This window comes from Delphinus delphis, chromosome 11, assembly GCF_949987515.2.
Source record: "Delphinus delphis chromosome 11, mDelDel1.2, whole genome shotgun sequence".
NCBI lineage: Eukaryota > Metazoa > Chordata > Mammalia > Artiodactyla > Delphinidae > Delphinus > Delphinus delphis.
This window is the reverse complement of record NC_082693.1, coordinates 82491778-82516311: the sequence shown is the minus strand read 5'-3', so window position 1 is coordinate 82516311 and position 24534 is coordinate 82491778. Positions and strand designations below refer to the sequence as shown.

The following is a 24534-nucleotide window of genomic DNA, read 5'->3' as shown; positions in this document are numbered from 1 at the left end:
AAGCCCTCATGCCGCAACTAAGAAGCCCGCATGCTGCAAGGAAGATCCTTCATGCTGCAACTAAGACCTGCAGCAACCAAAATAAACACATAAATATAAATAAATAATATAAATATTAGGGAAAAAAAGAAGTGGTGCGTCTTGGAGCGATGAGAAAGAAAGACAAGAGGAAAAATTAAAGGTCCTGCAAAAACAAAAGTGAAACAAGACACATCAACTTATCCTCCTCACCCCAACTCCATTACTGCTTAAAAAAAACTGCACTTCATTATACTGACAGAAGAAGGTGCTCTTGAACTAGAAACCCTGTCCACAAAATGCTGAGAAATTGGGGGGCGAAGGGGGAGAATCAATCTAACTCCGAAGGAAGGAAGGAAAGAAGAGACAGGCATAGGGGAAATACCTATTAATGCAGAATTTAAAAAATCAAAGGAGACTACTGTATACATCTCTATGCAGGTAAGTTTATAAAACTAAATGAAATAGAGAATTCCTTAGAAAAAACAGTTTACTATAGTTGACCCCAATAGAGACAAATGCTTAAAAAGACCAATTTCTACAGAAGAAAGTTAAAAATCAAGAACACTATCAATAGAACTACTATACCGGGCTTCCCTGGTGGCGCAGTGGTTGAGAGTCCGCCTGCCGATGCAGGGGACGCGGGTTCGTGCCCCGGTCCATGAGGATCCCACGTGCCGCGGAGCGGCTGGGCCCGTGAGCCATGGCCGCTGGGCCTGCGCGTCCGGAGCCTGTGTTCCGCAACAGGAGAGGCCCGCATACCACAAAAAAAAAAAAAAAGAACTACTATACGACCCAGCAATCCCACTACCGGGCATATACCCTAAGAAAACCATAATTCAAAAAGCCATGCACCGCAATGTTCACTGCAGCACTATTTACAATAGCCAGGACATGGAAGCAACCTAAGTGTCCACTGACAGATGAATGGATAAAGTAGATGTGGCACATATATACAATGAAATATTACTCAGCCATAAAAAGAAACGAAACTGAGTTATTTGTGTTATGCTAACACATATATATGGAATCTGAAAAAAAAAAGGTTCTGAAGAACCTAGGGGCAGGACAGGAATAAAGACACAAACATAGAGAATGGACTTGAAGATACAGGGAGGGGGAAGGGTAAAATGGGATGAAGTGAGACAGTGGCATGGACATATATACACTACCAAACGTAAAACAGATAACTAGTGGGAAACAGCCACATAGCATAGGGAGAATCAGCTCGGTGCTTTGTGACCACCTAGAGGGGTGGGATAGGGAGGGAGGGAGGGAGGCACAAGAGGGAGGGGATCTGGGGATATATGTATAGCTGATTCACTTCGTTATAAAGCAGAAACTAACACACCATTGTAAAGCAATTATACTCCAATAAAGATGTTAAAAAATAAAGATAAAAAAGAAAACTTTCAAGGAACTGCTCCAATGATGTCACTAGGTTCAGATAGTTTCACAAAAGAATCTCAAACATTTGGGGTTAAGTAAATGATCAAATTACATACAACAGAAAGCAGTAAGTGGTAGGAAAAAGGTAGCTGGGGAAGGAGACTAGGGAAAGAAGAGAAATAAAGGTGCTGAGTTCACAATTACAATATCTAAAAATGGAGGCACAGAAGGCCTCATTGAGATGAACAGTGACATTTGAGCAAAGACTTGAAGAGGGAGCAAGCCATGTGCATAGCCTTGATTACAAACCAGATAAGGACAGTAGGCTAAGAGAAAATTACAAGCCAATCTCAGTCATGAAAATGGACACAAAAAGCTGAACAACCCAAACACAGCAATGTGCTTAAAAAGTTAGTACATCGTGATCAACTTGGGTTTGTCACAGGAATGTAGATTTGGTTTAACATTAGGAGATGATATACATTTTTTTCACTACATTAACAAATTTAAAAGATCGTTTCAATAGATACAGAAAAGAATTTAATAAAATGCAACACTTATTCATGATTTAAAAAAATAATAAAACAAACAAGCAAACAAAAAACTCTTAGAAAACTAAAAATAGAAGCTAAGCTTTCAAAAAGGGCAACTACCAAAATCACACACAGGGTATATGTTACCGAACCAGGTTTGTCTCGCCTGACGCCCAGCAAGATGAAACACTGAGATGCCGAGGTTTGCAGCAAAGAGGGTATTTATTCAGAAGACAGCCAAGCGAGGAGAAAGGAGAACCAATCTGAGCTCTGCCTCCCAAGGCAAGGGGCTCGAGGTATTTATGGGATAAAGAATAAAGAAGAAGGGCGGTCCAAGGCCTGGGGAGTGCGGGGAAAGGTGATTGGAAAAAGGTGTGGTAACTGACATTCTGAGCAGGTTTAACTAGGCTCCAGGCCTCTGCATGTTCTGAGGGTAGAGTTTTTAGCCCTTTGATGTCAAAAGATCACCAAGCAGACACTCTGGAATGCCCAGCTGAAGGGTGGGTGGTCCTATCCAGACTTACCCAGCTCAGCTCAAACTATAGCAGCTGACTCCAAGTTCCTGGAAAACAACTTGGGCAAACACCTTATTGTCTAGGCTAAGTGCAGCCTGGAGGTCAGGCAAATCTTAAAACGACCTTGATTAGTGACGGCAGGTGAAATGGATTTAACGCACGGTTTCAGTATCATCACTGTTAATAGAAACTTTAGAAACATGCCCTTTAAAATTAGGAAAAATGTCTAGTATCCATGCTTTTATTCATCTTCGTACTAAAAATCCTAATCAGTGCAGGCAGAAAATGAAAAAAAGCCTATGAACTACAAAGACACGAGAACGTCATTATTTACAGATGATATTATTATAAGATCCCAGACTCTACAAATTATTGGAAGTAATAAAAGTGTTTAGCAAGTTGCTGGAGAGAAGAAGACCCAGGTCCCTGCTTCCGGGTCCATCCTCCCAACACACTTTACGGGGAAGTCCTCCTCACTGCTGACTCCATTGTCAGCAGTGACCCCCCATCCAGCAGAGTTCTTCCACCGAGGTGGAGGCCGCCGTCAGCCGGCTGATCAACCTGCACCTCGGGCCTCGTCCACTTACCTCTCTCTGAGCTTCTACTTCGAAGGCGTGGGGCGTGGGCCGCTTCTTCCGGGAGCTGTCTATGGAGAAGCGCAAGGGCGCCCAGCGCTGTCCCCGGAGGAGTGGGGCGCCAGCGTGGGCGCCACGGAGGCCGCCACGGCCCTGGAGAGGAGCCTGGACCGAGCGCTCTTGGATCTGCAGGCCCTGGGTTCTGCGAGCGCAGGCGCCCAGCTCTGCGAGCTCCTGGAGAGCCACTTCCTGAGGGAGGAGCTCATCAAGAAGCTCCTCAAGAAGAAGGGCGTGCACCTGACAGACCTGCGCAGTCTGGCCGGGCCCCCAGGCCGAACTGGGCGAGTATCTCTTCGAAAGGCTCTCCTGTCAGCGCAGCTAGGAGCCTCCAGAGCCCGGCGGCCTCTGCGAGACCCCCCTGCCTTCCCCCGCCTCGAGATCTCTGCCCGAGCCCCTTCCTCCAGCCAGGAGGCAACCTTTTTTAACCACCCTGAACCCTTCACCCAAGCCGTGGTACCACATGGAAATAAAAAAGTTCTTTTTGCAGAGGAAAAATAAGCTAGGCTATAAGAAGAAAACATAAGTGTCTGAATAGCATGAATGATTTGTAGTCTAATTCTGTAGATTTTCTAAAGAAATGGTTCCTAATTTATGTGTCTCACCTGGGTACGCTGAGTGCAGTGTATCTGATAAACTATGTTTTCTCTGGCAAGAAGAATAAAGGCACCTATTCAGACAATGTTGCATAGAATTTTAAGGGTTTCAGGACTTCTCCGGAGACATTCTGGGTACTGGATTCAACTCTGTTGTTCCAAAATGTATCTTTGGTTTTGTTGAGCAGAGCAAAGAGCTGAGTACATTGACCATATCATATTGTGTTCCCCCCATCAACCCCCAAACTCATGATAAAATTGCTTTTCCTGATTTTCAAGTTGATGTGATGCCATCTGCCTGTATTGAAGAAAGAGCCCTGTGAAATTCATCTTTGTGTCTCCCATTAGGTTGCTACTGAGAACACTGATAATTACATCATACACTGACCTCTTTATGAAGCCTCTCAAGAGAAATTTCTTTCTGGTTTTAATATTAGGAATAACAGTGCTTCGCTTGGGTAACTGGTTTGGTTTTGCTTTATGAACACTGTAAATGATGTAACTAAGTTTCCTTTTCTGACTGCCTGCTGAAAACTTAGAGCCAAATTTGTGGTCCACCCAGAGTAAACGAGTAGGATTATATAAGCATTTTGCATACGTTTCATTCCTGGTTCTTCTATTACTAATTCCTTGGTGTATTTTATGGAGTCTTTTAAGCCACCTTAAACCCTGTCTGGAACAATGTTGTGTATAAGCAGATAAATAAACTTTTAAAATGTGGATTTAAAAAGAAATAAGACCCATATCGAAATCAATTGGATATTTATATACCAATTAGAACAAAATTATATAACAATTTAAAAAAATAGAGACATAATATAAGTTATTTATAAATAAATCTAATAAAAGTGCAAACTCTACACAGAGAAAAAAATGAACTTTATTGAATTATATTAAAGAAGTTCTAAATAAATGGAAAATATGCTACGTTCAAGAATCGGAAGACTCAGTTCTCTCCAAATTGATGTATAGATTTATTGCCATTCCAATTAAAATCCAGTAGGTTGTTTTGTTTTTTTTCCTGGAACTTGGAAAAGTGATTCTAAAATTTACTAGAAAAGCAAAAGTTCACGAATACACAGGATACTCCTGAAGAAAAAATAAGGTGTGACTTGCCCTCTTAGATGCCAAACCTTTAATAAAGCTGGAATGATGAAAACTGACTTTGCCACAGGAATAGGCAAACTGACCAGTGGAACAGGCTAGGGAAGCAGACTCAAGAACATACAGAAGCATGACAGATGACGTAGCTGTTAAAGGGAAAGCATGCACTATTCAATAAACTGGTTTCCACAGTGAGGGGCGGGGGCGGGGAGTAATTGGACCCTACCTGTCACCAGGCACAAAAATAAATTCTAGATGAACAAAGGCTTAAAAATGAAAACTAAAGCCTTAAAACTTTTGTAGGGCTTCCCTGGTGGCACAGTGGTTGAGAGTCCGCCTGCCGATGCAGGGGACACGGGTTCGTGCCCCGGTCCGGGAAGATCCCACATGCCATGGAGCGGCTGGGCCCGTGAGCCATGGCCGCTGAGCCTGCGCGTCCAGAGCCTGTGCTCCGCAACGGGAGAGGCCACAACAGTGAGAGGCCCGCGTACCACAAAAAAAAGAAAAAAAAAAAAAAAGAAAAAAAAAATTTTGTATTTTTATGACTTCAGGATAAAAATAAATGCATTTAAAAAGATACAGAAAGCAGTCATAAATATTAACACCACTCCCATATATAAAGAGCTACAAATCAATAAGAAACACATAACCCAACTGAAAAATGAGCCAGAAACCCAAATAGATATTTTAAGGAAAAGGAAATGCAAATGGCCAATAAGCATAACAAGAGCTTAATCTTATGAGTGATTGGAGAAATACAAAAGCAGACCCTAAAGAAATATCATTTTACACCCACTAGAATGGCAAAATTAAGAAATCTGACTATACCAAGTGATGATGAGTGCATTGAACAATGGGAACTCACTGTTGGTGGGAGTATAAATTTGAAACCAATTTGGCTTTTACATCATCTAGCCTATGACTGAGAAACTTCACACCCAGATACTCTGTAAAAACTTTAGCATATATGCAGGAGATTAGAATATTCATAGGATCATTGTTTATACAGGCTGTAATCTGAAAATAACCCACATGTCCACAGACAAGAAAATAAATGAATAAATGGTGGAATAGAGGCACAATGGGATATTTTGCAGCAGTGAAAATGAAAGAACTATGGCTACATGTAATCTAGATTCTCTTAGTGACATAATGTTGTTTAAAAAGCGAATGACAGAATACTACATAGAATATGGTACAACTTTCTATACTACCCAAACACAAACAGAACTAAGCAGAGTTGTTTCAGGGCACATACATGTGGTAACAAAACTTAGAAAATGGGAGGGTCCAATGATTAACACAAAATTCAAGATAATTAAAAAAAAAAATCTCTGAGTAGGGAATGAGGGGATGGGAGGGAAAGGACTCCCTGAGGAGATGCAACAGGCTCTGGTAAAACTGTACTTCACAAATTAAGTTGTGTGTTCTTTATATTCTTTTGCAACATTATTATTAAAATATTGTAAAAATTTTAAACTTAAATTACAAAAAGAAACTGGAAAGTGCCTCGTTTCCGGTGTACTAGCCATAGATGCCGCCCGCAAGGTGCTCTGGGTCAACACTCTCGTTGGGCGTGGCGTGCGAGGGAGCGGAGCCCCCGGGGTCGCTGCACGCATGTGCCCTCCTGCCAGCCAATCAGAGACGCTCCCGGACGAGGCGAGGTCGGCTTTTCTTCCGCGAGAATTCTGACCTGCTTCGGAATAGCTTCGAGGCTGTGAAGAGGTTACGTCTGAGGGGTTGGGGCAGGGGAGGCGGGAGCGGCGGGGACTTCTGTACTGAGGCGTAAAACTGTGGTCGTCGGCCATAGGGGTGTTTTTCAGGTGTGAGGAGGGGAGCGTTTGTCCCGCGCGGGAATGTGAGCCAGGGGTTATTCTTGACCTGTGAGGTAAATCTTACCCGCTGGGTCTCCCTGGGGCGCCTGACAGGAATTTGAAGGCAGTACAGCTCCCTGCGGGCAGGGCCGCGAGTGGGCGGAAAGGCGCTAGCTGCGCTGCCTCGGGACTGGACGCGACGCTGGGCGGGTGGACAGGTTGACAGCAGGCGAGGAGGGTGGGCCCTCGTCAGCGGGCCCACACCCCGCAGAAACCATTTAGATGAAGCCAGGTCTCCCCTTCACTGGTCCTCGAGGCCTGGGTCGTGGAAATCTTACGGGACGTTATTTTCTGCGGCTCAGGACTCAGAACGTTTTATGTTGTCTTTCTGTTGCTGGCAACTTCTTTGGGGCGGGCTCGTGATCCATCCTGTCAGTAATTACGATTTTCACATTGTGACTGAAATCGGCTGGGTCTAGATTTGCCCCGATTTAGCCAGAACCTGGCCGGGCTAGGATTCCGCCGCCCTCCCGGTCCTCAGAGGCGAACCACCGCCGGCGTCAGGGGCGGCGCAGTCATTATCTTCTTCTGTTAACTTTTGGTCCAACAGAATAAATGAAAAGACTCCTAAAGTGGTATTCGACTAAAATCATCTTTATTTGATATCTCTCATTTTGAAATTTGCCAGTTCATTTAAATGGTGTCTTTGGATTCAGCAGGTTTGATTTTTTTTTTTTTTTTAATCAGAAAACATCGAAAAATGGTGCCCTCAGGAAGAAAACATACCGGGAAATCTGGGAGGACATTCATGGAGGATCAGGTTATAAGAGCCTGTGACTTTGAGAAAGTAGATAAAAAACATCTGATTGGTTCAGAGGATGTCATCGAAGGTACCGTATAGCTAATGTTGGGCAGTGACCATGTCCTGCATTTATTTTCATGTACTTCATGTTTCTTATTTGGACTTAGTGAAGCTCCTATAGCATCTTTCGCCTGATGTCTGATAAACAGTACATAGATTATTATGACATTAACACAGGAAGACTTGCAAAATTGTTCCCATAAAATGGCCTTGGATCCTGATTTAATTCCATCTAACCTGCAGAGAAAGTAGTGCATTTATACGTCTGTTTTAAAAACTTGTCTTGGCACAAAGCCTCAAAAAACCTCGAAATTAAGATATTACTCCATTTAAAAATTACCAAAATAGCATACTTAATTTCAACTTTTTCTTTTTTTATTGTCAATTCAGGGAAGACTCCAGTACTTGATAAACATGGGAAGAAAAGGACTTCTGCAGGAAAAGTTGAAGACGTGGGGTAATATGCTTAAACAATTTTCACCTCTTAGACTTAAAAAAAAGTCTATTTGGTTGTCCAATGAGTATTGCATGTAAAATACTGGGCATGTGATATTTCTTCCAAAACAAGAATGATATTTTATGGATCCTTAATTAAAAGTTTTTTGATGTATTTTTTTTTCACAGGGGTGAAGTACAGAATATGCTGGAAAGATTTGGAGGTATGTTTTAGGAGATATTTGTATTCAAAATTGTTTTAAACCATATAATTTGTATAATAGTAAGTAATAATCAGTGGAATATAAGACTGTTATTTAATGCTTTGTTCTCATATGTAAGATTTTGCACAAGTATATGTGGTTCGGCTTCATAGATTTCCTTACTAACTTTTTCCAGTTGTTGACGTGAAAAGAGATGGTGCTAACGATGGTAAGTTAAGAATGGTCCTGTTACTTTATAGGTGTGTGAGTTTAATGGACTATGAAATTTTAGAGCAAAAATGGATGGGAAAAGTGTCTATCCCTCTGTTTGGACTTTCACGGACTAAGTGATACAAACACACGCACATATCTGTATATGTTAGTTTTTCATTTTCTCAATTTAGTTATTTTCTATGGCATTCCTGTGTTCTTTAGGAAGGGCAGTGTAAATTAAAGCCTTTAAAGTAACTTTATTTTTATTTTTACATTATTAAACTATGTAGTTGAGAATTAAAGACCACCTTGCTAGTAAGCAAGAGATCAGATAAAAAGTTCATAAACTTTAAATTGTATGTCAAATACCAGTTACGTTAACTGTGTTAGGGGATAGTATTCTTATAAAAGAGTCAATATTTGGCTCCTCTCTAGTATTATTCATATAATCAAGTCTTTTTTGAAAGCTTTGCCCTATTTGGTAGTAACAAAATGCTTGTTTTACAATCTGTCTTATAAGTTTATTATTACAGATGGATATTGGAAATACAAAATATTTATGTAATAGTGTAGGTCACCTCATCATGATTACTGAAAAGTAACTATTGATGGTAGATCCCTATGCACGTGCCTAGCAAAGGATTACCTGAAGTATTAAAAAGTTTATGAAACGCAGTACTTATATTGGTAAAATGTCCCATAAGAATGTATTTAAAAGGGTTCTTTTTTCTTTTTCTTTTTTTTTCTTTTTGGCTGTGTTGGGTCCTCGTTGCAGTGCGCGGGCTTCTCATTGCGGTGGCCTCTCCCGCCGCGGAGCACAGGCTCCGGGCGCACGGGCTTAGCAGCTGTGGCTCGCGGGGCTCCAGAGAGCAGGCTCAGGAGTTGTGGTGCACTGGCCCAGGTGCTCCACGGCATGTGGGATCCCCCCAGACCAGGGCTCGAACCCGTGTCCCCCGCACCGGCAGGCGGACTCCCAACCACTGCGCCACCAGGGAAGCCCTAAAAGGATTCTTGAATGAATTTATTTAGATATTTACTTAAAATAAGATTTTCCTATGCTTGGTTGGTCTTTGTCTCTTTTAGTAAAAATATTTTTTAAAGTATCACTGACTATATTTTAAAAAAGTATTTTCTTTAACTATTTTTATTCTTTTTAGACTCTTAAAATAGTTTTGCGTTTCATATAATGAGTTCTAAATTTAGCCTTTATTAGTGTTTTCTTATGAAGAAATTAAAGTCTGTCCTTCAGACCCTTTCTTTCAGTTATTAGCTCTTTTTAATCACCTCTAAATTAAAAAATTATCTCTAGTTAGGAAAATCAGAATTGGGATACCAATAACTAAAAGTTTTCTCAGAAAAAAAAAAGCAAGGAAATAATCTTGCTTTTTGATATTATGTGTATTTTTAAAGATCTTTTCAAAACTCTTGAACCAGCTTTATCCATGTTTATTTGAATACGTGGGAACAAAGTAACTTTCTTCCACATTAAATTTAATGAGTATTTATTTTCAATATAGCTGATATTAACAAGGCTCTTCTTGCCAAGAGAAAAAGACTAGAAATGTATACCAAGGCTTCTCTCAAAACCAGTAACCAGAAAATTGAAAACATTTGGAAAACCCAACAAGAGCAAAGGTAGGATGTTGTTTTTTTCACTGCCACAACATTTGCATCATTTCTTAGTATTCATCGGTGCAAATTATGAGAAGTACTATCATCTTCTACTTATTGGGATCTCCAGTAAAAAAGTATATTTGGCTTGATTTTCCTCTAAGTCCTTTAGTCCTATAACTTCATTCCTTCACAGACTTGAGAAATATTTCCTAGAAATCAATAAAGATGTCCTTTTTCCCCTTTTAAATAATGTTTGAGGGTTTTTTTTAACAATAAAGGTAATTTATATTCATTCTAAAAATACACTAGCTGAATAAAAAGTAAATGTCATATAAACCATTAGTCTTATGATAGTTAACTGTTTAACAGTGTAGAAAAAGATCAACCTTATGTATTATAAATAATTTGTATATTTTAGCTGAATTAACTATTCTTTTGTACAAAATCACTGTACCAAAATGAGGAAAAATTAAGTGAAATATTTCTATTTTGGAAATGTTATATGATAAATATAATAACTTCAGTGAATCTATTTATCATATCACAACCTATATTCAGTAGGAGAAAATGAAAAATAAATTCTTGGAGATAAAATGGACTTTTCTGGAAAATGTATATGTACAATAAAACTCCTTTAGTTTTCAAGAGCTTAAAGTACATGAGAGGGTTTTTCTGTTAGTTGGTTAGGAAAATAAATACTTCTGAATCATCATAAATCATAACTTCTTGGCTTCACATCTGAAAATTTGATATTATTTTCTTTTTTATTATAGTATAATTAGTCAAATCAGTTTTGTCTTGAAAGTCTTTCCATATTGATGTGAAATATGACAATGTTCATTATGTTTTACAGGCAGAAGCTTAACCAAGAATATTCTCAGCAGTTTCTGACTTTGTTCCAGCAGTGGGATATAGATGTGCAGAAAGCTGATGAACAAGAAGAAAAACTAACTGTTAGTATTATGCTTAGCTTTATAGCTTTATAATTAATCTACTATTACCAAGTGTCAAGTAGAGGCCGGCCTTGCAGTACATCCATGGACCTTAGCCAGGTTCCACTGCCCATTGCTGGCTATATGAGTTTGGTTCTGCTGAATGCAGAAGTACAGGCACATACCATACTCATAAAAGCTGTTGGTCTTTGCTTCGTAACATATTGTTAATATCAAGTTTGCTATTATTAATACTATGCAGAGGTTATAGTTTTTGGTAATGACAAAATCTAGGGTATGCATATGTAAGTGGATGGCTAAAGTAGGGTGAAGAACAAAAGTCATTGGTGGAAAACAGGCCAAGAAACTGAAAGACCAGCAATATTGTAAGGATCATCTGTGTTGCCATTGAAAGCACCAAGAATTAAAATATGTTTTGAGTACTGTTGAGATTTCCTACTCAATGACCGGTAGGGTTATTATATTATTGTATATAAGTGGTGAACACAAATTATGTAAACTCAGTCATAGTAAATGCTACAATCTTAAAAATATTGATTTAAAAACTATTCCTTTTAAGTGTAATGTAGAATCAATTTTTGCTAAATTTTACCCAAATTGTTATTTCATAATTTTTTCTTTTACATTTGTAGAATATGTTTCGACAGCAACAGAAAGTTTTTCAACAGTCTAGAATTGTTCAGAACCAGAGACTGAAAACAATTAAACAATTATATGAGCAGTTCATAAAGGTTTGTTGTATTTGGTAACATAATACATTCTTACAAAATATAATTCATTTGTGGAAGTAGAAGATAAATTTTTTCTCAGTTTAAGGGAAGAACATTTTGCTTATACGTTTTAAATTCTTAACAGTTTTCCATTTTGAATGCATTGCTTTCGATTTAATTTAAGTGCTAAATGCTATCACTAAGTATTACCACTTGGTGTAGGAACTTCAGTACTATATTTGACTCCTCCATCTCTCTTATTCTTCACATCCACTGCTACTGCCCTAGTTCAGAACCTCATTATTCTTTGCTTATACTATGAAAACTCTTAACTGATTTCTGTTTTCCAACCCATCCTTCGTGGGTCTGCCATATTATCTTTCTATAACATTACCTTTTCCCTCCTGAAAAACTGTCAGTAGCTTCTCATGCTAAATTCTTAGGTATTCAAGATTCACCCCCAAAAAATACGATTCTTTTTTTAATGCTCCAATTACTACATTCATCCATTACTTCCACCCTCTCCACATAACGGCTTTCTCTGAACTCACTCACTTTGAACTTTCATGCTTTTGTTTATGCTCTTGCCCTAGAATACTTTTAACCCCTTTTCCTAACCTTCCTTTCAGTCTTATTCTTTTGCCAACTAAATTGGAATTACGTCCCCATTTTCTACTATATAGCTACGGGAAGTTGTGCTTCTATTCCTTTTATAAAATTTTGTGTGATTTTTGTTTGTTTCTTCCAGTGAGAAGGTACACTACTATTGTACCTCCTTTAATAATATTTGATTTATGTCTGACATTTTCTATTCCTTCAGTGGATATTTTGGTTTCCATGTATTAGAATATTTTTATTTGAGATAAATAATGTGCATTGATGAATATTAAAAAGTTCCTGCTTTTGAAAGTTAATTGTATAAGTTTTGAACCTGAGATGAAAAGTGGTGGTTTGTAACTGAACTAGCCTTTTGTGTTTTAGAGTATGGAAGACTTGGAGAAGAATCACGATTATCTACTTACTGGTGCACAAAACGAACTTAGAAAAGAAATGGCTATGTTGCAAAAAAAAATTATGATGGAAACGGTAAGTTATTATATTTAAAATTGAAAAAATAAGGATTATTGTAAGCATTGAAATATTTTATTTGCTGAAATATGTATAACACTTATCTAAAAATTAAACAAATGTTTAATATCTCCTTTCATTTGACAGCAGCAGCAAGAGATGGCAAATGTTCGAAAGTCTCTTCAGTCCATGTTATTCTGATGACTCTTTGAAGGAATAACTTGAACCTAAGTAATATGATACAATTTATAACATTAGCTAAGAGGCATGTAAGTTTTTAGAGTGGTTGAAAATTCTGGTTTAAAATATTACATCATATTAATCATTAGCTTAAGTGCAAGACCCTTCTTCTTCACCTCCAAATAAAATAATGAAGTTATGTGAGTAGCAGCAATTCCTAAATTATATGTACCACTGTGCTTTCAGCTCTTTAATACTAATAGTGATTTTTTCTAACATTTGTCAATTAACTCTTAGCAATAAATATGATTTAATTTCAAGTTTTGGCTTCAGTGTATTTGTATCACTTCCAAAAGGTAGAAAGCATAGGTATAGATGGTTAATTAATTTTGTTCTTAAGGAAAAAAAAAACCCACAAAATCTGTTTTATACGTACACCCTTTCATGCATATTCATTAAGTTACACTACCAATTCTAATGAAAATAAGATTTCAAAAGAAAATACATTCTATTGACTTACAAAATTTATTAAACGCAACTTCAGTTTCCGTTCTGGAATAAATTAAACTGCTAAAAACCATTAACACAACTGAACAAGATATATAAATAATCCATTTTAAGACATGGATTTGTGAATGTCATTTCCACAACATCAAAATGCCATTTAATTTGGCTCAGTCCACAATTAAATGACACATGCCCTTAGTAATGACAAATTGCATCCTGCAATCTGTCTTTAACCATAAATTACACAGAATGTCTTTAACCATCTGTCTTTAACTATAAATTACACAGAATGTCTTATTTTTCAGTTTTAATATTCAGTAAGTATATGGATGTTTTTACATTCATTTCCAAATTTGAACAGTTAATTCCTACATCCTGTATTTTAAAATGTGCATTTTTAACATAGAAAAACATATGAAACTCTTGATTTAATAAATATTAAATTGTTTCAGCATTTGTTTGAAATATTTGAGTTAAACTTACTATTTTTTGCTGAAACTACTTTCACTGAATCATTCAAAAACAAAAAATATGCCCAAAAGATGGAGAAAGGAGTGACTTTGTCCTGTTTTTCCATATTTTAAATTCTAATTTTTGCTGCATAACCCACACTTATCTTAGTTTTAGGTTTTCCAAGTTTTTAAAAATGAATCCATACTGATTCTCTTTTTCTAACTGTGCTAACTTATGTAGGAAGAAATTAGTCCTCCACCATGAACAAATATCTGACATTAAGGGGACAGTTTACTTCCTAAATTTTTGCATTTTGTAAAGCCTTTTAAGCCAAAGTACATGCTGGAATGTAAATTTTAAGTATTATAAAATTTAAGTTTTAAGTACTATTCAAATTAAGAAGGTCCTTATTGAATTTACCAGTTGTTTCAGAGGCAAAATAAGTCCTCCAGAGTATTTTCTGTGTACTTAATTCACATAAGTATATATTTTTTCCTTTTTTTAAAAAAAAATATTTGTTTGTCTGCACCAGGTCTCAGTTGTAGCATGTGGGATCTAGTTCCCTGACCAAGGATCGAACCCGGGCCCCCCACATTGGGAGCATGTAGTTGTAGCCACTAGACCACCAGGGAAATCCCTATTTTTTCCTTTTAAGGAATATCAACTTTCACTCTTTTTCAATATGCCTTTTTCTTGCATATTAAGATACAGTACATGTTCATTACTCCTTTTTTAAAAAAAATTATTTCACCATACGGCTTATGGTCTACAGAACTGTTGGATAAAATTACAAACAGGTAAGATGGGAGTCTGAGGATTTGGATCACCAAAGACCCATGTGATAGTTCTATTATTCATAATGAGCAAGGTAAACACTTTTAAGTGGGAGTGGAAAGATGAGAATCAGTACATAATGTAGTTAGTTGTTGAATAACAGATACTTATTTTATCCCCATTTTACCTCAGATGAGTAAAAGTGTACTTGAAGTAGCTTTAGCTGATATTCTAAAGGGAAGATAGTTTTGCTATGTTTTCATAAATTACTAATTTTCTTACACGTCAATTGTGCTTTAGCTATTGTTTTGTTTTTCACAAAGGGAAATGTTTAATGTCTCCTTTTTTTGTGACAATGAAGTTTAAACTCAGAATATCAAGGAACAAGTTGCCCTCACTGTAAAGATTCATTTGTTTTTCTGAACTGGTAAGATAAATTCCTCTTACTGACTACAAATTACAGAAGTTGGTACACTAAAGCAAGTATTTCGTTTTATACAATAGTAATTAATGTACCTTTTTTGAAAATGGCTAATAAAAAATACCTATAACATCATTTGACTCGATAATTACACTATTACAATTCATGCACTTATGTAATATTATGAACGCACTTGTCAATTTTTAGCGAAGTAAGCATCACCCTCAAGATGGATAAAATCCTTTAAGTCCTGAATTTTTATGTAATCCTTTGGCAGAGAAAACCCCAATTGTCTGATAAGGATTTCTGAGACAAAGAGATTGCTCTTTAGAACTATAGTGGTTCACTTTCTTATACTCAGAAAATTGAAATTTCTTTCTTTGGTTTTGTTTCTAATTAATTTACAGATTGTATTACTCTGATAATACCTTGATAAAAAATGTTGCTACACAACGAGGGCTTTGCCACTGAAACAGACATAATGGAATCTACAGGACTTAATGTTTATATTAAAATATAACCTTATTTGATAGTATACTAGCCTCCTGAAAAAGGGGATTCCCTTCACTCCTAGGTTCCCCTAACTGCTTCTCCTCTTTTCCTTGGGCTATTAGTCAATATGCTTGTGAACCTGTTCAGGTGCTTGATGACATGAAGTCTTGAAGATACTTAGATGAAGGTGTCTTGAAATTTGCAGGCACAAAGCACTAAAGTACCTCATCATATCAAATGAAGAAATGACCTTTAGAAGCAAAAAAGAAAATATAAAATGGATTATGGTCTATCTTTTCTAAAGCAGCAGCTATTTTTCTGTCCTCTCACCCCCTAAACTCAAACCTTAACCAAAAATTCTTCACCGAAAATATTACATTTTATAGTTCATATTTGGACCTCACTGTAGTCCTCTAGAATATGCAGGGTATTTCACAGTTACAGAAACTGAGGCTCAGAGTGGTAAAAGGTATAAATTACAAAAGCTGGAAAACAACAGAACTCAAGTCTTCTGACTCCATATCCTTTCGATTTTCTACTGTACAACAAAGCCTCAAATTTTCTACTAGAAGGGGCTATCAGTCATTATCATGAAATCACTTCACCATATACTTTTCTTATTCCTTTGAGAGTAGCTGTAAGAACGTAAAGGCCTGGAAGAGACATCATAGTTGAGGGAAGGCATATACAAAATTGTGTTCTTTACAAAATTAAGCGGGAGGCACACTATTTAAGAACTTTCCCAGAGGCTGGGGGGAAATGCTTCCTTTTAGAAAAAGGAGCCTCACAGCTCTGCCGGTAGAGAGGGAATTCTCACCAATGGGGGGAAAAAAATCTCCTTATCAGTTACTTGAAAAACTCCGTCTGACTCTTTTCTCTCTGAAGCAAGAACCTTTTCCCTAAGGATGCCAAAGGGCACAATACGCTTATTTTGGTACACATAGTGGTTTTTTGTTTGTTTTTAATTGTGGTCCACAAAGTGTTTTAAAGAAAAATTGAATTCGACTTTCTCACCACAATCTCCACCACTGATGTAAAACCAGGCCAACTCACTCATTACAAATGAGGTGCTCAAATTTTTAACACCTGATATTTTAATTCTGTTAATTCCATTTGGTAATACTTAACGTTCACTAAAAGAAACCCTACATTGAATTTTCAGATATTTTGAAAAATCACCACCTATTTCTTACATTTAGATTGTTTTGGAGGCCTAATAATATTTATAGTGGATAGCAAATTAAAAGAAATTATTCTGATTTTCAGATATTTTTTAGTATATTGCCTGAGAAACTTTCAAGGACTAAGATTTACATCTCACCACTATTTGAAGAATGGAAGACTTCTGAATGGATATTAAGTTATTAACTTACTCTAAAGAAAAGTATAATACTATAGAACCTAGTATAAAGGATGATCAGATGTACCCCAGGGGTCCATGCACAGAACAGACAGGCTTTGTTTTAATACCTCTATCTAACAAATAGTGTGAGATCATTTAAATTATCAAAAGGTTCAGTGTTTCTTTTAGCTCACTTTAATATTAGTTTTTGTATATCAATAACAATTTGGTGAAGTCCAGTGAGGTCTGAGGTAGCAAAATTGTCCAGAACTACCATTAATTGAAGACCAACCATAAAGATAATGTCTTAGTAAAATAAAAAATTTAGCAATGCCTCCTTTATCCACTTGTGTGATTAAAATGTTACCAACAATGATTTTCTTTTCCTCAGATGGCTAAAGCTTCTCTCTTATGCACCATAATTCTATTTTATAATCATTTTGAACAGAAATTAATATATGTATTATCCAAATCACTTTTTAAGCAGGATGAAATTAATGAGAATTTAATTTGCTTGATAAGAGGCATCATTATTAATATAAATTTTGCACTATCCTCAAGGGCCATACAGATACATAGCATTGTTTACTTCTAGCATAAAATGGTCCCAGAACCTTGTACTGGGTAGTCCTGTCTGTTCTGTTTTGTTTTGTTTCCTCAGTATTAGCTGACAGTTCTTGATACAATAGTGCCCACCTCTGCTAAGACCAACTACATTTAATTTACCTGTTATCTGCTATAAGCTCATAATAATTCTAACAAGCTGGATTAAATAAGTCAGACACTAATACATGTCTGTAGTCCTTTGCCAGAGAGTTGAAGTGATTTTTGACATCTTAGTACTGGTTTTTTGGTACTATTTTTTTTAAGGTACACAGTTGTGTTTTTAAGGATTTAGGTTGTTGGAACCCTGATCTCCAGATATGTGGGCCGTTTTCAAACACAATATAAAGCAAGCTTTAAAGAAGTAATTTTAAATGTTCAGAAACAGTTACTGTATAGATTAGAAAGTAAGGCTACCTGATATCTCACTGAAATGACTCATTTAAGCATAGTATTATCTGATATTTGTTAAAAATAAATAAAAATCTTACCAAGAAAGCACTTACCATTGCTATCCATAGAACAACATATTCGTCTACAAAATTATTAAAGTACTGGTCTAAAAATAAAAGACCTGGGCCAAGAAAGACAGTGTCTTGAAGATACAGTTCACTTTTGGTCATGTGAGCTATCTATAAAAAAGTAAACAAAATAATTTCACCATTAAATTTTAAATGTTTTAGCTTTTAGTTTCAGGATAGAATTACCTAGAACTTTAATTTACTATTAAGACAAATAAGGATAAAGAGACCATTTATTTAACCTCACATTTGATATGGGAATACTGAATCTAAAATTTCTCAAATTCATGACTGGGTAGCTTATTAAAGTTTCTAATATTTAAATTCCTTGATATCAGAAAGTTATAATTGATAATCATTGCTAAACAAATAATTAAAAGAACTTACTATACTAAGGAGTCTGTCTCTGAATCTAACATTCATTTACAGTATTACTTGGAGCACAAAGAGCTAACTATTTATTGTGATGATAACACCATAAAAAACCTACCCATTGTATGAAATAGTTTCCAGCTTTGTGTTTGAGGAACAAGTACATATTTATACCATGAATCATAAATTAAAAGAAGTTCTTACCACCAATTTCTGTGAGATTTTAGCAAAGACACATCCAAACATTAGGGTATAAAGACAAGGATGCTTTTCAAACAGATTAGTTGCTGACTTTTTATAGATCATTATTGCCAGTAAAATAATTATTCCTATGTGGAGTCCAGGTGACAAGACACTGGTACCCTAATGGATAAAGCAGAAAATCAGCACCAAATTTTAAAAATGCATTTATTACAATGCAAATATTTTCTAAGCATCTATTTTGTGTTAGGAACTAGAGACCTAGAGAAGAGTATGATAATGTATGGCCTAAAGGAGTATACAGACCTTAGCCATGCTTTTCAAACTTCCACAGAAACCTAGGGTTACACAGAGGTAATACAGTGCTTAGATGTTTGGTTCCAATTTTATATGAACACACATTTTAAACTAATAACCACTAAAAAAATAACATGATTTATTCCATACCAAATTTTACCATGCTGAAGGCCATCAACACTCCAATTGCCAAGTTAACATATTTTTGTGCAGATATTGAAATAAAGCTTAACCTGCCACTTTTTCACAATCTTAATCACTGATTAGGAGGAGTTTAATTCTGCCCTGGTCTCTCTCTATACCAATATCCCACCCCTGCCCCTGCCTTTTGCATTTAGACTACAAATGCCCTCTTACGTAACATTGTACAACCCGACCCATTACATTTTTATCTATGCGAATCAGGATGCTCTCAGCACTGCTTATCCTAAACAAAATATTGAAATAAATTTGATTTTAAGGCTTACTAAATATATAACCACCAATTTAAATGTATCCATTAAAGCAGGCTTATTCTTGTTTATTAAGTCTATATGTTATAAATTAGAACTTACTATAAAATTACATGAATATTATAAATATTACAAAATTGTATCTTAATAAAACACTATACTATATAGTAATGTTATAAATATTTAGATTATTAAAACAGTGCTTTTACCTGTACTTTGGTTCTGTAAATTTTATTCAAGGAAATCTGCTGCTAAAAAAGTTGGAAAACGACCAGTTTAAGAGTTTGAAATCAACCACTCCTTAGACATAGTGTTTGATTTCTTGGCTTCCTTCAAACATTTAATGAATTATGTCTTAGTAAAATATTCTAAAGTGGACACTGATTATCACTAGATCTCATCATCTTTAGTGGAGCTCATGTTCCTACAAGTATTCTATTTTATCATCCATGGTCAAGCAAAAAGTATTCTTAAGCATCTTATGCAGAATACTTTAACATTTCTAAAGCAATTCTGAGGTTAACTGACAAAACACCTCAAAACACAACAAATTAAAATTTCCAAATATATCAGAACTTATGTATCTAAGTGAGTTTTATACTTTGCCTTTGAATTATGTATATAAAATATATTCATAAAGATAATTTATGAATTATGTGGATTCCTTTGAAATAGGCTTAAGAGCCAATTTATAAGTCATTTAAGAGAATGAGTCTTTTTTAAAACTAAAAATGCTATATTTCATGTTTTTACTCCTCTTATTTATTAGACCTAGCTTCAAATGACTTTTTCTCAAAATCAAACCCACCCTTAAAAGATAGAAATTTTGAACTACAGCACTGAAGAAATTAGAGAGAATTAACTATAGCTTAAAGGCATTCCAAGAAGGTTTTGACAGAAGATGGCATCACTGGAATAAGTACTTATCTTCTTGTGATCAACTACCTTGAAGATGACAATATGTTTTTTTAAACACATGGATATTATGTTATATTTGTTAAAAACCAGGCAGAATTCCTTTCTGCCTCTTTCCTGTGTAAAAGTATTGAAGAAGTTTTAAAAAACAAATATGAATAAATACAAAAGAATTATAGATGAGCAAAGTGTAAAGAACACAAATACAAGTTGTACCGACTCCAGAACTGAGGATAAAATTTTTACCTTTTAAAATATTGGGATAGTTTTAAAAATACATTTCAGTGAAATTTCAATAAAATTTACATCATGACTAATAAATTGCCCCATATGTAAAACCATGACCTTTGGCAGCTTTCCTGACATTCAACCAGGAACTCATTCCCTCCTCCTCCTCCTCTCCTATATCAGGGCCAGGCACAACGAGCAAGAAGACAAATGGCAACTCTTGATTATGTACAGTAATGAAACAGCAGATGATTAAATCGAATGTCACAAAAGTCTACTCTGAGACAGGCTGTAGAAAGAGGAAAAATTCTTTAACATCAGTCTAAACTGTTTTAAAAATGCTTTTGTGTTATGTGCCTAAAAAGAATTCTTTTAAGATATTTAGTTTCCTTCCCTATTCTTGAACTTTGTCATATTTTTAGTATCTCTGTAGCTGGGTGAAAAGAAAATTGATCATAAAATTAATACTGAATGATGATGAAATTAATGTCTTACTGCTATAGTGGATCCATTCTTGCCAACACCACCATGGAGGATAACATGGAAATAATTTGAACAGGAAAATATTGCTCCACCTACTACTCCGAGAACTGGTAAGATCTTCAATTTTATTTCTAGGACAGGTATCTTTAGGGGTAGAGGAAAGAAACACATCATTAAGAAAACAGAATTTCTTTTCCTATTAAAAAGTAAAGAAACATTATGGTACAGCCCTGTACAATAAGCTATTCTTTTTCTTATAATCAAACCTTAACTTCTGGAATGTAACCTGAAGTGGTAACTTTTCTTTTAATGGTTTTATCTCTTAAAGTGAAAAATCCAGCTAAGTCTATTTAAATAAGTGGGATGAAGTATTTCATCTCACAAGCCTTCATCTGACTTAAAGAAACATGAAAAAGGATAGTTCACTTGACTTTAGTACGTCTAAAAGGCAGCATCACAGGACAGTCAGACACCAGGGTCTGCATCATGAATGTGACAAACGTGTATGCATGCAAAAGTTTTGTGTAGTTAATATCCAGGATTAAATCTCTAGCAATATATATTTACCTGTTGGTCAATTGCTGTTCAAGAAAACTTCCAAAGGCAGCAAAGGATTTAAAAGACAGTAACAATGAATTGCCAAAAGCTGTAGGCTATTGTGTACTGAAAATATACTCTGAAATACTGCACCAAAATTTGTGGAAACTACAGATCAACAATTAAATTTAGAAGATCTATATCTAAATTAAGTATTCTTATTGATGAGAATAAGTAGGTATGCTTTCTTCCTATGGTATTGCCAAAACACTGAATGAAATGATTTTAAGATTAAATTCTTCCCCAGTATAACCAAATCAGAATTCCAAATTTAAAACACCACATCTGACAATGACCAGAGTTGCCTAACTGCCTCTAAGTCCACATGCCCCTTCTAATGGGTACTGGCTGAACAGGTACCATGAAAGACACATCACATCCCTCTAGCATATTTTAGAGGCCTATGTATCCTTGATTCTATTATTTATTCTTACATGATAAGAAGGAATATGAGTATCTCAGGGAATGTTCCTCTACTTAAAAATATGCTCAAAGTCTATTTCTGAGCCTAGTGATATGAACTGTGATTGGCAATTCTGAAACTAAATGCCACAGGGAAATCTCTTACAATTTTTAAAAAACAGACTTAATTTTTAAAGCAATTTTAGGTTCACAGCAAAACTGTACGGAAAGTACACAGAGTTCCCATATACTCCCTGCACTCATACACACATGCTTCCCCACCTATCAACATCCTCCACCAGAGTGATACAATCCATGCGTTACAATCCATGAACCTACATTGACACATCATTATCACCTAACGTCCATAGTATATATTAGGGTTCACTCTTGGTGTTGTACGTTCTATGACAATGCGTAATGCATAAATGACAAATGCATAATGACAGGTGGACAGGTATCCACCATTATAGTATCACACAGAATAGTTTCACTGCCCTAAAAATCCCCTGGACTTTGTCCATTTATCCCTCCTTAACCCCATAACTTCTGGCAATAGCAGGTCTTTTCACTGTCTCCATCATTTTGCCTTTTCCAGAATATCATATGATTGGAATCATACAATATGGAGGCTTTGCAGAGTGGCTTCTTTCACTAAATAACATGCATTTACATTTCCTCCATGTCTTTTCATGGCTTGATAGCTCTTTCTTTTTAACACTGAATACAATTCCATTGCCTGGATGTACCATATCCATTCACCCACTGGAGGACATCTACTGAAGGACTTGCTTCCAAGTTCTGGCAATTATGAATAAAGCTGCTATAAATACCTGTATTCAGGTTTTTGCAAAGATATAATTTTTTTTTTTTTGGCTGTGTCATGCAGCTTGTGGGATTTTAGTTCCCTGACCAGGGATTGAACCTGGGCCCACGGCAGTGAAAGCACAGAGTCCTAACCGCTGGACTGCCAGGGAATTCCCTGCATAGACATAATTTTTAACTTATTTGGGTAAATACCAAGAAGCATAGTCGCTGGATCCTATGGTAAGAGTATGTTTAGTTTTGTATCTCTTACTATTTTTACCAGGGTTATATAGCTTAGTGACTAAAAACAGAGTCTGGAATCAGCTCCAGTACTTACTTACTAGCTATGTGTCATTGGACAAATTACTTAATCATTCTAAGACTTATTTACAAAACACAAAAATGACAGTATCTATTTCACAGGGTTGTTCTGAGGGTCAGATGAAAACAGTGATAGTAAAATATTTAGGAACATAGTAAATGTTGAGTAAGTATTAGTTGTTTACTATTGATATTATCCTTATTACTCTTCTTAACTCTCTGGGCATGAAGTGTTAGTCAGCCAATACTGTAAACTTAGGTTGTAGAGACAGAATAGTTTCTTCATAAATTTTCTGCCTATACAAAGCATGAATTTATAACGGTGGCCTCCTGAGAGTCAGATTTTATCAAAATACTGAGGTCTCCAACCACGCAGAAAATAAAAACACTCCTTAACATGGGAAACTTCACTATAGTAGGTTATAAAAAAATGCAAATCAGCAACTTTTCTTTCCTAATATTGAGGGACAAGTTTCAAGCATAAAATATTTTACTGAATTTACGTTTTATGTATCTATTTTATGAAATAAATTTTGGCCTGAAAAGGTACTTCAACTAGTCTGTTTAATTTCATATTAGGGAAATGGGGTCGTTTTCTTTTATGTGGTAGTACATTCATGCATAGGGTAGTATATTCATGCTGTAATAAGGTATATAGCATAGTAAAATTATAAAATGAAAAAAAAGGTTAAGAAATGGAATGACTATTAAATACAACTCCAAGGATTTCTGAAGAAAATTAACAATGCAATCTTTTTCCTAAATATTTTAAAGTACTTAAATATAAATTTAAATCCTCAGATTTACCGTATAGTCCCACATTGTTGCTCCTCCAAATGTAGACAACACAAAGACGATCACTAAAGCTACCTGAATTTCAGTTACATCCACTCTAAAGAGGAAAGATAAAGAACAGATGTTTGTAAATCAAATTCCTAAATATGAAGCTTAATTAACCTTATATTAAAATCAAAAGATGTAAAAATCTCTATAGGCTTACTTTATTTTTACCTTTAGTTTCATCACTGAATTATCAATTAACTACACTATTAAGTGAAAAAGCCTACAGAACAATGCACTTACATATAGGTAAAAAACTTGTATATCATATATAAAATTGCTAATAACAGTTATCACGGAGATTACAGAAGGCTTTTATCTTCTACTTTACATACTTCTGCAAAGTTTGAATTTTTTAATAACAATCATGTATTACTCTTGTAATCAGGAAAAATTATGATAATATAAAAACCACCAGATGATTTAAGGCAAATTCTTAAACACTCTCAAGTCAATTTCATTTAAAAAGTAGGGAAAATTCCAAGTTTTTCTCATTATGTTACTAATAATCATTATAGTTTTTTGGTTTCCACAGACATTTTCCCACTAAACCAACATCAGTCTCTAATCTGCATCCCCTGCAGCTATCAACTCCTCTCTCCTTTGCTCCAAAAACAGGCTGAGAAGTAGTCCACATTTGTAATTTCCTCCTCTCTTCATATTTGCT

General features: G+C 35.7%; 2 protein-coding genes and 1 pseudogene across 8 annotated transcripts in view; 2 read left to right on the top strand and 1 right to left on the bottom strand.

Annotated features, from left to right (window-relative positions):
• The first annotated feature begins 2134 nt into the window (after nucleotides 1–2134).
• On the top strand, nucleotides 2135–3412 carry LOC138414222 (ferritin light chain pseudogene; annotated as a pseudogene).
• Nucleotides 3413–5433: 2021 nt separating this feature from the next.
• SYCP3 (synaptonemal complex protein 3) lies at nucleotides 5434–12860 on the top strand. Of its 2 annotated transcripts, XM_060025475.1 has the most exons (9): nucleotides 5434–6512; nucleotides 7349–7491; nucleotides 7854–7920; nucleotides 8088–8122; nucleotides 9832–9949; nucleotides 10782–10881; nucleotides 11514–11612; nucleotides 12573–12677; nucleotides 12807–12860. In XM_060025475.1, the coding sequence occupies exons 1-9, from the start codon at nucleotides 6322–6324 to the stop codon at nucleotides 12858–12860; spliced, it is 912 nt and encodes a 303-aa protein (XP_059881458.1). In that variant the 5' UTR covers nucleotides 5434–6321. The 2 variants fall into 2 exon arrangements, with proteins under 2 accessions (XP_059881458.1, XP_059881457.1); XM_060025474.1 differs by lacking the exon at nucleotides 12807–12860 and having other exon boundaries at nucleotides 6401–6675; nucleotides 12573–12717.
• Nucleotides 12707–24534, bottom strand: part of CHPT1 (choline phosphotransferase 1) — a 35001-nt gene continuing 23173 nt past the window's right edge. Inside the window, exons 4-9 of one of the 6 annotated variants that reach the window (XM_060025469.1) lie at nucleotides 23835–23919; nucleotides 20913–21044; nucleotides 18529–18687; nucleotides 17938–18063; nucleotides 15626–15736; nucleotides 12707–12886 (exon numbers count right to left, since the gene is read on the bottom strand). In XM_060025469.1, coding sequence (XP_059881452.1) covers nucleotides 12842–12886; nucleotides 15626–15736; nucleotides 17938–18063; nucleotides 18529–18687; nucleotides 20913–21044; nucleotides 23835–23919 — 658 coding nt within the window. In that variant the 3' untranslated portion in view covers nucleotides 12707–12841. Of the gene's footprint in view, nucleotides 12887–15536; nucleotides 15737–17937; nucleotides 18064–18528; nucleotides 18688–18831; nucleotides 18864–19483; nucleotides 19526–20912; nucleotides 21045–23834; nucleotides 23920–24534 lie in introns of those variants that run through there. The other 5 variants (XR_009521245.1, XM_060025470.1, XM_060025471.1 and 2 more) reach the window with 5 other exon arrangements.

What these genes read in the sequence shown, in the direction of transcription:
- SYCP3 (XM_060025475.1), top strand. Translation starts at nt 6,322, where the DNA reads ATGCCGCCCGCAAGGTGCTCTGGGTCAACACTCTCGTTGGGCGTGGCG. An exon ending in AGCTTCGAGGCTGTGAAGAG is followed by an intron (nt 6,513 to 7,348) that starts GTTACGTCTGAG and finishes TTTTTTAATCAG; the next exon opens with AAAACATCGAAAAATGGTGC. An exon ending in GGAAAAGTTGAAGACGTGGG is followed by an intron (nt 7,921 to 8,087) that starts GTAATATGCTTA and finishes TTTTTTTCACAG; the next exon opens with GGGTGAAGTACAGAATATGC.